This window comes from Myotis nattereri (assembly GCF_964212035.1).
Source record: "Myotis nattereri genome assembly, chromosome: 7".
NCBI classification, from domain to species: Eukaryota; Metazoa; Chordata; class Mammalia; order Chiroptera; family Vespertilionidae; genus Myotis; species Myotis nattereri.
This window is the reverse complement of record NC_138082.1, coordinates 14,715,942-14,730,638: the sequence shown is the minus strand read 5'-3', so window position 1 is coordinate 14,730,638 and position 14,697 is coordinate 14,715,942. Positions and strand designations below refer to the sequence as shown.

At 39.0% G+C, this 14,697-nt stretch overlaps 1 protein-coding gene across 2 annotated transcripts in view; it reads right to left on the bottom strand.

The window, feature by feature from the left end:
* CCNYL1 (cyclin Y like 1) overlaps nt 1-14,697 on the bottom strand; it is a gene marked incomplete at its 5' end in the record, with an annotated part of 39,355 nt that overhangs the window by 5,200 nt on the left and 19,458 nt on the right. Inside the window, 5 exons of one of the 2 annotated variants that reach the window (XM_081095492.1) lie at nt 2,841-3,007; nt 5,684-5,803; nt 6,891-6,942; nt 10,120-10,155; nt 13,247-13,347. In XM_081095492.1, coding sequence (XP_080951618.1) covers nt 2,841-3,007; nt 5,684-5,803; nt 6,891-6,942; nt 10,120-10,155; nt 13,247-13,347 — 476 coding nt within the window. The remainder of the gene's footprint in view (nt 1-2,840; nt 3,008-5,683; nt 5,804-6,890; nt 6,943-10,119; nt 10,156-13,246; nt 13,348-14,697) is intronic. The other variant, XM_081095493.1, reaches the window with a different exon arrangement.

Below are 14,697 nucleotides of genomic sequence, written 5' to 3'. Positions count from 1 at the left end.
ATGCACTTCAGTATCCCTTTTATGTTTTCTCCACTAATACATTATAATTGTGTAGAAATACAGTACTTCATAGGATTAACATGTCTATTAATAGAGGTTTAATGATGGAAGGAAAGCATTATGCCTACAGAATATGCATATTCTGTTGTTTTTTGTTGTTTTTTCAATGGCTAGATGGTTGAATAGCATACTATTTACAGGCACAGCAAATTTTCTGAATAGCAGCTGCTCAGTTTAACTTATTCTTTTGAAGGGAAATATGTTCAAAAAAAGACACATAGATGTTGGAAAGTTTAAGAAAAAGCAGACACAATTTTTCAATTTAGACTCAAAATGATATCATTACAAATAGTAGTCAACAGCAGGGGGATGAAACCAGTGTATACTAAACACTGTTGTAATGCCTTCCATTTTCAAAGATCAAAAACAAAAGCAGCCTATTATAAACATAGCTCCTGGTGTTTCTGTTCATACACAAAAAGCATTTGTTTACTACTAGTCATTGGGTAGCTAGACATTGCCACCATTGCCTCTGGGGCTCATGTCTATGAAAACCCACACATTTCCTTGTGTGTTCTGATGTTATAACTACAGCCAGAGCCCCAGCCAGTTGAGGTGCAGGTTTTGAGAAAAGTTCAGCTATCACCATGGAAGGGCTAGTGTTAATGATCACAAATTCTCCATCCTTCAGGGGACCAGTTTGAAGACCCATGACAATGGTGATCAAAGTCACTTTAGCTTCTGCAACTCCTTAAAGTACTTCCATTTGTTTCAAATTCATTATTTGCTATCACACTGTTTGCTAAGAAGGCTACCAGCAATATCACCAAAACTACTCAGTGTATACTATTATCAAAGTGGACATTTGCCCCAAAAGCCACTTTGCAGATACTGACAATCGCTGGGGTCCCTTCTCTTGGTCACAAGTATCCTCACTTCAGTTGTAAATACGAACTCTGGTGATTCTGAATGAGTCTTATCTGGAGTAATGAGCAAAAGCAACACAAACAAACTCTTGCCTCTGCCTGCTCTTCTTATGCTGTTCAATTATTATCAAGAGGAATTCTTTCACATTTTCCTAAATGCCACTGACAAAGAAAGACATTTTCACTGTCAGGTGGGCATTTGGAAAGTCTGCTGGAAATACCTTTTGGCTCATCCTGCCCACCAACCTCAGGGCCCTTCAATGTGGCCAGATCAGATGCCCATGTTAAGTTTAGTGTTTCACTCTCATGCTAGCATGCCATCTCCAAAGAGCACACCCTCATGGTTACCTACAGCCCCCACAATGCACCGCTGTGGTTGCTGAGTGCCACAGGAAACTCAAATGGCATGGGCACTAAGTGGTGCCCAGTGATGCTTTGCCAACTGACTGAGAGGTAGGAGTTTCCTAACTCATCAGACCTATTTTTAAACACTTGCAATCCTCTTAAAAGGGCAGGCAAGAGCATAGGGATGAAGCCTTTATATGCAGCTAATTTTCCATCCTGGTTTAACAACTGAACTTCAGATAAAAAGGAGGGAAAGACCAGTTAAAGCAAATATACAATGCGTGACTCAGGTTTAAGCTATAACCTCTCAATAGTCTAGAGGCCCTAAGACATTAACAGTGGCCAAGCATTTATTTCAAGGGTTAGATGCCCCTTAAAAATGGACTGGATCTAATAGATGGCTTTAAGAAAGTCACAGAGATATTTACTCTACTGTTGTTCGTGTAGTGAGCTTGTAAAATGTTTGTCAAAAACCATCAGAGACTGCCGAAACCGGTTTGGCCCAGTGGATAGAGAGAGCGTCGGCCTGCAGACTGAAAGGTCCCAGGTTCGACTCTGGTCAAGGGCATGTACCTGGGTTGCGGGCATATCCCCAGTGGGAGATGTGCAGGAGGCAGCTGATCGATGTTTCTCTCTCATCGATGTTTCTAACTCTCTATCTCTCTCCCTTCCTCTCTGTAAAAAATCAATAAAATATATTAAAAAAAAACAACACAAAACACACATCAGAGACATAATTATAAAACAGACTAGAGGCCCGGTGAACGAAATTTGTGCACAGGTAGGGTCTCTAGGCCTGGTCAGCGATCAGGGCTGGCCAGGCCTCCCTTCGTTCCATGCCGCCCCCTGGTGGTCAGTGCACGTCATAGTGAGCGATTGAACTCCCAGTCTCCCGGTTGAACTCCCGAGGGACACTTTGCATATTAGCTATATATATATATTACTAGAGGCCTGCTGCATGAAAATTCATGCACTGGAGGGGGGTGTCCCTCAGCCCGGCCTGACCCCTCTCACAGTCTGGGAGCCCTCAGGGGCAGGAGGCAACCCGGTGATCAGGGCAAGGCGATGCCCCCATCACACCTCTGCTGCTGCTGCTGCTACTGCCAGCAGCGCAAGCCTCAGCCAGCCCTGGTTACCTGAGCCTCGGGTGGCCCTGGGCGGCTGGGGGGGCTGAGGGGACTAGGGGACTCCGGAGGCAAGCGGGCCTGGCCTTGCCATGCACCTGCCACCCCGGCGGGACTGGGCACCACCATCTTTGAGGGCATGGCAGTCAATTTGCATATTCCTTCCTTATTGGCTGTGGGCGTCACCACCTTTGAGGGCATGGCACTCAATTAGCATATTCCCTCTTTATTAGTTAGGATTACAATAACACATCAAGACCTAATGAATGAGGAATATGAATTATTATACCAGATGTATAAACAGAAAGAAGTATATAATTTTATCCCTCTTTCAGTTCTCTGCACAAAGTAACCTTTACAAATATTTCTTAATATATAAACTTTATGGGAACAAATGAGGTACTGGAAACTGGTTAGAAAATTCACCAAAACCTTACAAACTCACATGTCCTCAACGGTAATGTCCTTGAGGATCTGGCAGTAGTCCACATTCCATACAGCCTGGTCATCCCAAACCTTGGAGGCAAGAAGAACGGCTCCCAAAACAATTCTCTTCCAGTTCGTAGGACAAATGTCGATTTCGGCATAAGTTAAAAGTCTTTCTAAGTAAACCTGCAAAAGTAGAGCACTGTCTTTGATTCCAGATCAGTGTAAGTGCTGTGATAACAACTCTTAGGAATGACAAATTTCATCTATTTTTTAACATGTCTTTTATTCTTAGGTTCTACAGAACCTGCTTGGCCAGCCAAAGCCAGAAGCCACGTCACAGTTGCAAATCAGATACTTCTGTTGCCTACTTTGCCCATGTAAATTTCCAGCTCAATTTTTGGTCACAGGAATGAATGTACATCTTAGCAAAGGTCCTCCTAAAGAAATGCATTGTATATTACCTCTCCACTTGAAAAGGACAGCATATATAGGCCCAGTGTAGATTCAAGTTGCTCAATAAATACTGGAATGCCTACCACATACATTATTTCATACCTGCTGGTAGTAATATGGTGATTTTCAAAATACTTGAACATGTAAATTCCTAATAATACTGAGCATATTTCTATCTTCTTTTCACAGAAACTAGTCCTTTTGTAATACAGGCTGAAAATAAAAACTGGGTCAATGGAGCCTCCCAGTGGCTGCTGTGTGGTGCAGCAGGACAGGGAGTACAAGCAGGTGTGCTTAAGACTGGACTGTACAACTGTCAGGTCTTCCCGTTTTAGTGCCTTTTATAAGGAACACACATGCATACAAAGGACAGTCCTTCTCATATCCCCCCAATGCTCACATCTCCATGATCCTTTTATGAAATTCATCTCTTTCTTACATAATCTGAAACTTAGTGTCAATTCTGTTGGATTCTAGGTGGTAACAGAGCTGCCAGCCTCTGTATCCCTGGTACTCCTAAACCTGCCAGGTAGCTTGTGAGATTTCTTTTATATGCATTAAATGTCTATTCTACAGAGAACTCAGAGAAGTTAACGGCTGAGTAAAGATTATAGAGGTAAGCTGTGATTTGTTGTTACCTCAAAGGTTGCTTTGCAGAAGAGTATATACTATGCTATTTGACAAAAAGAAAAAAGTCCAATTTTAGAGAGTATGTTTAGCCCTAACTGGTTTGGCTCAGTGGATAGAGCGTCGGCCTGCAGACTGGAAGGTCCCAGGTTCGATTCCGGTCATGGGCATGTACCTTGGCTGCAGGCACATCCCCAATAGGAAGTGTGCAAGAGGCAGCTGATTGATGTTTCTCTCCCATCGATGTTTCTAACTCTCTATCCCTCTCCATTCTTCTCTGTAAAAAATCAATAATAAAAAAAGAAGAGTATGTTTACTGTCTGAAAGTTATCAGATTGACAGCTCAGATTTGCCAATGTTCTCCAAACTCAACTGTGTTTTCAAAAACAAATGGTTATTGAACATATGTTCTTAGTGAAATTCTGCACTTATTCCCCAAAACTCAGCACTCTAAGAATGAATCTCCTTGCAAGGTTCAATTCTACTTTATAGAAAGTATCAGAGGCACTTATACAACACTGGCATTCTCTCAACTTCCTGTCATCTTTACTGGCAGACTTTGAAGTGCCATTATTCATTCATTCACACCACTTGCCCTCCTGTGTCAGTGGAAGTGACATTTCCCTTCTCACTGAAGCTAACTCTTCTATCAGTGAAGTCCATCCCATCCCATGTCTGCAGAACACTGTTCCCACATTTACCTTTCTGAAGAATACTCTGTCTGCTAATGCTTTCTCTGCATTTGGACAGTTACTCTCGATTCCCTACCTATAGCTCAGATTCATGCACTAATTCCTTATATTCCAATGATCACCAGACACTGCCACCTGCTGTCTCACAGGTACATCTAGCTTAATGTGTCTAAAAAGAACTGCCCCCCTCTTCCAGCCCTGATGCTCCCCTTCCTGTGTTACCTAGCTCTCTACATGGAAGCACCGCTCCTGCCATTCTCCAGCACGTGCTATGCACTCCAAACAGTTGATAGCTCCACGAAGAGGCTTGTGTCTGAACCAGTGCCTCACTAAAATTTTAACAGGGTACTAAAGGAAGAGGCCTTGACCTCAGTATCCTTTCCTTCCAGACCATGATGTTGACTTTTCCCTTTAGGTTTGCTGTAGGAAGGGGTAATATAATTCTAACCACTTCTCAATAGAATAGGACTTACTCCAAATGATAAAATCTTACCATAGGAATTTTGTATGGATGACACCCAGGTCCTCACATAGCTATAGCTTAGCAGGCAACTAGCAAAGCCTTTTCAGGTACAACTGGCACTATAATCCTGGGCGACTTCAAAGGCAGGCACAAGAGGACAGCAGGGATAGATTAACACCCATCATCCAAGGAACAGAGAATTTAAAGCTATCATTTTCAAGCAGGACATATTAGAACTGCCTGGGGAATACAACCTAGGACTCAAGTTAGACCTACACTGATTCAGTCTCTGCTTGGGACCAGATGGTTTGTATTGCCCCATCCTACCCCACCAGCACACCTTGTATGTGTGCACTGCATGTGCGTGTGTCTCCTGAGGTGTGGAGAGCAAAAACAGAAATTTCTCCTGCTGCTTTCAATAGCAATTGTTTGTGATGAGAAAAGCAATAACAACATTTTAAATCATGATTACTTAGCTTGAATTTGTGTATTTTACTTCCTTTGATAGGTTTCTCTTAATAAAGTCTTAATGATCATTTCAGGAACCTATTTTTATTTCAAAAACAGAACCATACCCTGTGTACAAGACAGAAAAGATGCTTTCTGAAAGAAAAACTATCTTACCAAAGTCACTATCGCACATTCAGCTGTTAGCTGTGCAGCACTGAAGAGGGTCCGAACAAATCTGTAAATAAATTTGTGTTCAGGATCATGCCTAAAATATTCCTCCGGAACTGTTTCTCGCTGAAAAGGAGAGAAAAAATGCAATATAAGTATCCAGGGAAGAAAAATACCTACGTGCTCTTATGATAGCAGTCTTCTACTTGTGCCCACATGTCCCTTAAAATAACATTTTTATTGGGTGACATGTCTTTTTAAAAATTTTTTAAAATATATTTTTATTGATTTCAGAGAGGATGGGAGAGGGAGAGAGAGATAGAAACATCAATGATGTGAGAGAATCATTGATCGGTTTGCTTCCTGCATGCCCCCAACTGGGGATCAAGCTTACAACCCGGGCATGTGCCCTTGACCACACTTGAACCCAGGACCCTTCAGTTCGCTGGCCAACACTCTATTAAACTGAGCCAAACCAGCTAGGGCATGACATATTTTAGTCATTTATATATAAACAATGGGATCTTAAAAAATAATAGTGATTCAATACTCACCACCACCATTCATTAAAGAAAAATATAGGCACAACCTCAGATAATTTGTTTTCCTTCTACCTTCCTGCTACAGAATTTTATTTAAATGTAAGTTATTTTTAAGCTCAAAAGTCTTGATCACCATGTCATGCTTCTCTGCAATCACCTCTGAAAATATTTTTGTTTCCTGTAACCACCAGGTCTAAGGTTGTACTGCCTTACACAGTAATCACCAGCCACACACTGCTACAGAGCATCTGAAGTAGTGAATTTGAAAGTATTTGTCTTTTTAATTAACTTAAAATTTAAATAGTTAATTTTCTTCATAGAGATGTTAACATCTCTATTAAGTTTATTTACAAATATTTATATTGTTTGATGCTACTGAAAATTATCTTTTACAAAGATACACTTTGGGATTTTTTGGATCCATTTACTTATCTTAGCTCACTAATTATACAAAGCTGCAACTCAGTTCTTACTGACATATCCCTTATAAAACACTTCTTTTGTAAAGTAATTAGATACAACATGGGGTGGGGAAAAGGATTTAAAAGAAGATGACTTTGACTTCAACCTGGGAGTAATTTTCTTTTAGTTATTAATTTCAAAGCAAATCAGCATGAAATAAACACAACTGTATGAGAGAAAAATACAACTTCAATATAAAACTGACTTACTGTGAGTGGATGTGATCTCTCATCAAAAATATCCAAGGATCTATTTGCATCTCTAAAAAATAAGAATATGTTTTTTTAAAACTAATTCAGAAATTGATAATATCTTAGCAACACAACTGCTGGGAGTAGAGACGGGTAGAGAGAGAAGCTTAACCTTCAAAAAGCAGTTTTACAAATTCTTCTCTTGGATTTGGTAAGAGGGTTTCCTGATCTCTTTACTCAGCATATCAAATTCTGTGAAATCATTTCTATGATGGCCAGCTAGAGTTGCCTTAATAAGCATTGACCCTCCCTAACGGCAATGCTAGTGAACCAAACACATTTGCACTCCTCTGACCTCACAGTGGAACACACACAAACATTTTATAATGCGGTAGTAGTAGACAATGCCGTCCTTAGAATTTTAATTCATGTGAATATGAGAGTCATGTTTTTCCCGTTCTTTTTCTCTTACTAGTTTCTTAAACACAGACATCCTTCCAGCCCCAGCGCCACCCCAGGTGCGGCCAGCCAGGGAGGGACCACGGGAGGTTGGCTCCAGGGCGTGCATGGCCATCTTGCCAAGTCCCAGTGCCGCCCTGCTGGCCTGCGGGGATCAGGCCGAAACCAGCTCTCTGACATCCCCCGAGGGGTCGGGGATTGCGAGAGGGTGCAGGCCAGGCCAAGGGACCCTACTGGTGCATGATGGGGGTCAGGGAGGGAGCACAGGAGGGCTCCAGGGCGTGTCCATCCTGTCTCACCCAGTCCCAATCAGCTAGACCCCCAGCAGCAAGCTAACCTACCTGTCAGAGCATCTGCCCCCTGGTGGTCAGTACGCATCATAACGACTGACTGGCTGAACGGTCGAACCAATGGTCGGACACTTCGCATATTAGGCTTTTATTATATAGGATTGTTATTATGTATTTCTTGTCTCTTAAATAGTTTAAGTTAAAAATTTGCCTTTTTATTTTAAAAGTGACTTAGTCTTTTGATTTAAATGTTCACCACACTAATACACTCTGCTCATTTAAAGAGTGGTGCTCCAAGTATATTCTGTAGGCCTCTGGGGTTCCCCTAGAACCCTTCCTCCTCAGGAAGCCCATGAGGTCAAAACCGTTTGGTTTTTTTAAAAATATATTTTATTGATTTTTTACAGAGAGGAAGGGAGAGGGATAGAGAGTTAGAAACATTGATGAGAGAGAAACATCGATCAGCTGCCTCCTGCACACCCCCTACTGGGGATGTGCCAGCAACCAAGGTACGTGCCCTTGACCGGAATCGAACCTGGGACTCTTCAGTCCACAGGCCGACGCTCTATCCACTGAGCCAAACTGGTCAGGGCCAAAACCGTTTTTATAGGAATATTAAGGCAGTGCCTGCCTTTTTTCTGACATTTGCAATCTTCTATCTATATATATAAAAAGCTGAGCAACCAGCCGGTAGCTATGACATGCCGACCACCAGGGAGCAGACGCTCTATGCAGGAGCTGCCGAATGACAGCAACTTTGCAGAGTACCCTCTCACACTCCAGGCCCCTTGGAGGATGTCAGACTGCCGGTTTTAGTCCGATCGCCGCAGGCCAGGTCGAGGGACCCCACCTGCTGGAGGGACCCTGCTCACTCCGCAGACTACAGACGCCCTTTGAGCCCCGGTGCCACCCCAGGTGCAGCCAGCCAGGGAGGGACCGTGGCAGGTTGGCTCCAGGGCGTGTCCAGCCATCTTGCCCAGTCCCGCCCCACCAGCCACCTTCTGATTAATTTCCTTTCAATGTGCACGAATCCGTGCACCAGGCCTCTAGTGATTGTATAAAAGCAAAAGTGAGTAAAACTGATTTCTGAGCATGAATCAAGGAAGTGGAACCACACTATACTAGTAGTCATTCTATCCTTCACTGCCATTTGCAGTTGAAAAAAAACTGCTTTGCTTAAGAACATCCTTGATAAAGCAGTAGAAATTTATAGTGTTATTAAACTTTGATCATTCTCCTTATATTTTGAATAAATGGAAAGTATGCATTAAGCACTTTTGCATTCTAAAATGTGGTTGTGTTAAGGAAAAGCACTTCTGACTTAGTTGTGAGCTGAAGAAGCCTTTTTTTTTTTTTTCCCATAGAATAACATCTTTATTTGATAGTACAACTGTCATTCTCTCAAAAACAAAAAATGAGCCTGGCACTTCAAGGAAAATAATTTGTATGTTTGTTGCCAATGACACAATTCAAGCTCTCAGGCTAAAAGTCAGAATTTGGGAAAATATGTACCTTCTTTTGTGAGTTTGACAGCTTTTCAATACTTACGATTGGTGGTGATACTAACAAAAGTGAGCTTTTGCCACTTTATAAAGAATGTGAACCAATACTTTCCAAATGACCAATACATAATATTATAATAAAATCATGTACAAATAAAACATTCATTAGACATACAAGATAGATCAATGGGTATTAATTTAACAAATTACCTACTATAAGTTTGTGGATATGATTTTAAATTCCATTGTAACTAATGGAATTAGTCCAGCACTTATGGACTTTTGGCATGGTATCAAAGAATACCCACAATTATTTGAAGGCTTTAGAAATACACAATTTTGTACCTATATAACTACATGAGACTGGGTCTTCTTCATGTTGGTTTTTCAAAACAAATGAAGTAATTGTAAATGATTGAAGACAGAGCATACATGAAAATCATCTGTCTTATAGTAAGCCAGACAGTAAATAGATTTGCAAAAACGTAAATAAATGACACCCTTTCCACTCATTTTTTTGTTGTGAAAAATAATTATGTTAATACTATGGTCTTCAATCAAGGGTGATTTTGTCCCCCAGGGGACATTTGGTCATGGTTGGAGAGATTTTTCTGTTGTCACAATGTGGACTGAGGAGAGGCTGTTATTGGTAACTATTGAGCAGAAGGCATAGAGAGGCCAGGGATGCTGCTAAATATCCTCTAATGCACAAAAATTATCTCGTTCAAAATTTCAAGAGTGCTATAAAAATCCTGTTTAAACATACAATGGACTTATTTTTAAATTCTCAATTTTAATTTCTAATACAAGCAAATACTCTTTGGGACAATAACTTAAGCGTTAAGAGTCCTAAGACAAAAACAAATGATTCACTTCAATAATGTACTAAAAGCACTCTACAGTTCACTCCAATAATGTCTATAGTTATTTCCTAACACTAAATTTGATAGCTTGTAAATTTACTGCTAGAATAACAAGACAGGTTTTTAAACTCACCTGTTCTTTATGTGGTAATATATTGCTAACGTCACACTGTGGAGGAAAAAAAATTGTAACAATTGTAATTTTAATATGTTAGGTATGAACACATTTTTAAAAAGGGGTTAGAGTAGGGGAAGACCTTCCCAGATGTCCAGTGGCCTTGAAATCCTCATTCAGAACAGTATCCATATGGGTACTTTCCCCCTTGTTTTAGTTCTTTGGCTTTTAGCAAAAATAGGAAAACCAAAATGCGAAGTAATATGCTGTTAGAAGACATGTTTGGGTTGATTATTATAATATATAAGTTATTACATATTTCCCATCATTTGCCCTTTCACCCATAGAACCTTTCATTCTGTACAAGTTATATTTGTGCACATGCTTCAATTTAAGCTATACAGTAGTTTTTGTGCTTTTTAAAGAAGGTTGTTAGGCTCGGCATTTCAGTTTATTTAGTTCACTATTCCCCCCCCCCCCCCCCCATTTCCATCATTTCTGTAAAGGCAAATAAAGTGCTCTACATCAAATAAAATCTTAAGAGCAAATATAAGAACCCACAAAGTAAACAGTCTATCCTGAAATAAGCAGTGCTAACAATGCAGCATAATACTACAGTGTAACATTTAATAAGCTACTACCAAGGTAGCCTAAATGAAATATTAATGAGCAGGTGTAAATCCTCAGATACTGTGTAAGTTATTGTATTCCTAACTGAATAACTGTATGCTATTCAAAGATATTGTGTACTACACACCAAAGGGGTTTTCTTGGTTAAGTTATATGCTTTTCCTCTTTGTCCTCAAGTGTCTAAAATGAAGCTCAAAATAATTGAGGGAAGGCAAATCTGAACTTTATAACTAGATCTATATAATATTAGCACTTGTAAAAAAAGGCTCATACTATTGTTAGCATCAAAGATGGATACTTCTATAGTGCTTCAGTTTCATCTTCAAATTGATTTGAAAATCAGAGAATTCAAAGCATAAAATTTCAAAGCTGAAAATGACCACTGAACCTTAGATAACATTTAATTCAATGAACCATTTTACAGAAGGGAACCAAGGCTTACAACAGACTTGCTCAAGGTCCCACCAATAACTAGAAGCAGTTCTCTTTCCCCTACAGGCCAACCAGGCAGTGGTTCCCAAGCTTAGCTGTACACTGGGATCATCTGAGGAGCCTTAAAAACTGCCTGTTTCCACCTCTAGATGTTCTGATTTAAACGGCTTGGGATTCTTTTTAAAGCTCCCCGGTGATTGCAATGTGCAGCAAAGTTTGGGAACACGTGAATCAGGGTTAAGATCAGAATCACCCTGGATACTTTTGCTCATATAATCATGCCAAATATCCTACTGATTACAGGGTGAAGGGGAATGGGAGGAGGGGGAAGAGGGCCTAGAGGAGATAAACAGTGATGGAAAAAATAAAATAAAATGATCAGAATCACCCTGGATGCTTCTGTTCATATAGTCATGCCTCACAGCCTTCCTCAGCTTATCAAAAGGCTTATGGAGAGTGAGAGTGTGTGTTGAGGGAGTGGGGGGAGATGCATGATTTAGAGACATATTTTGGAAAAAAGTTCCATAAGTGATTCTAATAAGGCTCACCCACCCCATTGAGAACAATGTACTACTATCCCATGATAAACATTTTTCAAAATCATCCCTAAAAGTCAAGTAGCTCTATTAATTTTCTCAACCTTTATTTCACCAATAGTGAATGTACTGAATGATCATTTTCAAAACTTAATGAGATCAAATGAAAACTTACAGTACTTTCAAAAATTACACTAATTTGGAGAAATAAGTATGAAACCTATTTGTCTGAGCAAGGTTAATCTTTATATGCTGTAACATCAGAATCTTTTGAATTCAAAAGAATCTGCAGAATGCAGCCAACGTCGAGTGTTTCTTACTCATGGTTTAGTGCCATGGCTGAATAAAAATATTCAGTGATTACTCAATAGGTGCCAAAGCTCAGGACTTTAGAGAGAGATGAGGCTCCATTTTTGCCAAAACACAATTTGATCTCAACTATTGTTATAAGTAAGAGAAGTTCTATTATTATGATTGTGAAATTGCTAGTTTTAATTAAAGCAAAAGTACTGATAATTTAATTAGCAAAGAAGCTGGTACATTAGAAGCAAAATTAAATTTATGAGCTAATTACGTTTTTAAGACTGAAAAATAAAATTAGGGATGAGGATATCAATATTTTCAGACAGCATGTCCCAAACTGTGTTCTGGAAAATAAACACTCATATTCCAAGGAGACTTTGATTATATTCCTTGGACAGCTCCAGTGGGGAGTCAGGAAGCTCTACATCCTGTTTTGGTTTAGTTCCCTTTTAAAAATGCTTGAAAGGTTCATATTAGGGTATTTTTAAAGTGCATCTCCACCAATTGTGGACTATGTGGTGCTCCCAGAAATACATGAGTAGTTTTCATCATCAAGACATGCTGTTCATGTTTGCTTAAGTATAAACCTGACAATGGCTATGTTTCCAAAACTTCACCTTTATCATTTTTTTTCTGTTGTGATTTTTCTTATACATGGATTGATTTAGGGTCTTGGAGATATATATACTGATTTCATGCATTTCTCCCTCTTTGGGGGATAGAAAGGAGAAGTGAATTTTTATACAGAAATAGCGCAGAGGGAAAAATGTGTAATGGGGAAAATCTGACAAAATCCAACTAAATTTAAATGCACATACACTCTGGTGCCAGTAGGGGACAAACTGTTCCTCCTTCCAAGAGTAGCTTCCAAAGTAGTATTCATTGTTTTAGGTCTATGTCTCATAAAGAAATATTTTTTTTCCTAGAAACATCCAATAAAAAGCACCTCTCCTTTTCATTATGTTCAATAATGTCTTAACAACAGAAATGTTATCAAGTAAAGATAAGTAATTTTTCTGGGATTTCTTATTTGCTAACTGGCCTTCCTTTCTTCCATGCACTCTAAGGTTAAAATAAAAATTGAAAATTCATATTTAGGTCCTTGAAATCAATATATAGTTGGCATCAGTTGCTTAACCTGGTCACTAAAAAGGACAATCAAATGACTGAAATTATGTGTGGCTAGGATGCTTTTAGCATAACGGGGTCTGTCACTCAGCCCTTGGCAACCTAGTTGTACTCACCATTGTACTGTGGTTCTAAGATTAGGCTGGCTGACTGTGCTGTCATCTAGAAATATAGTTGAGCATGAGCTATATTTTTTAGTAAGGTGCCCTGGAGATACCTGAAGGGGAAGGGAAATAGAAGAAAATGTCACAGTAAGTTAAACCTATAAAAGTGTGTTTTTTCCTTGGTTAAAATGTCAAACAAGCATTAAGATTCTTCTTATATTCCATGAACTGCTTACAGGGAATCCCCCTCATTAAAAAGGAAACTTCTCTAGGGAAGGGAGGACTCGTCTCTTCTCCTACCTCCAGAATCTGAGACAAATCAGAAGTTCAACTAGTGTTTGAAAAATTATTTGAAATTAATTACAACTGGAAGGTAAATCTTAACTACAAATACAAATTAGAATTTATCTGCCGTGGTATTGGAGAGGTGACAATGAACTTTTTGAGGCCCTCTAGAGAATAATCTATCTTCAAAACACTTTAGAAGTATCCATTTATTTTAGAACTATCCATTGATTTATAAAAAGCCCAATAATACAGCAATAATCAAATACTGAAATAGCCTAAACTATGTTAGGACAATTCTCTTCCTTAAAGGCCAATAACTAATCCCAATCACTGTAAATAGCTGAAAGTAAAAGTAGCATTCTTTAATATTACAGAATAGCAACAATTTTAATATGCTTGGTTTTATTGTATTTAAAAAAAACTAATTCAGATGAGCCTTCCTTCCTTGTATCAATATAAAATAGTTTTTATCATGCTGCCATACTTTCCCATCAGTATGCCCCACAAATACTCAAAATATGGGGTAGGGACAAAATCTAGTTAAAATACAGAACATTTAAAAATTGCCAATAGCCAATAATCAGAAATATCTATATATTATATAAAACACCATTTCACTTGTTTCAGATGTTTCACTGCAAAGCCACTTATTCCTTATTAACCAAAAGTTCCAGAGAGTGCATTTTTGAAAAGTAATATTTGGAGGGACAAATTCTCCTTGAAACTAGAAATGCTTTAACTATAGCTAAAACTCTGTTACTTAAGCTATGCAGTTAATGTAATTTACTTTTGGGATCTCAAAAAACAAATACAGCATGAAACATGAAAATTCATTCAAATACTTTTATTCTAAATGAAAGGTTATCTTTTAAGGTCACTAATATTAAGATGTAATGTGGCATATAATACACCATAACAAAGTCTAACTATGACTAAAACTTATACATTGGGGAAGTATGAAAAACAGGGGGAAAATGCACCAAAATACAGATGAGTTGGTAAAGCTTTGGGTGATATTTGCTCCCCTTTTCTCTATTTAAATTTTTTTCTTTTATAAATGCATATTGGTTTCTCTTTGGAAATATTAGTGCTAACACATTTAATATTCATAATTAGACATGGGCTTATAGCCTCACAGGGGTTCATTTAGTAAATTAGCAACTTATAGTATACTG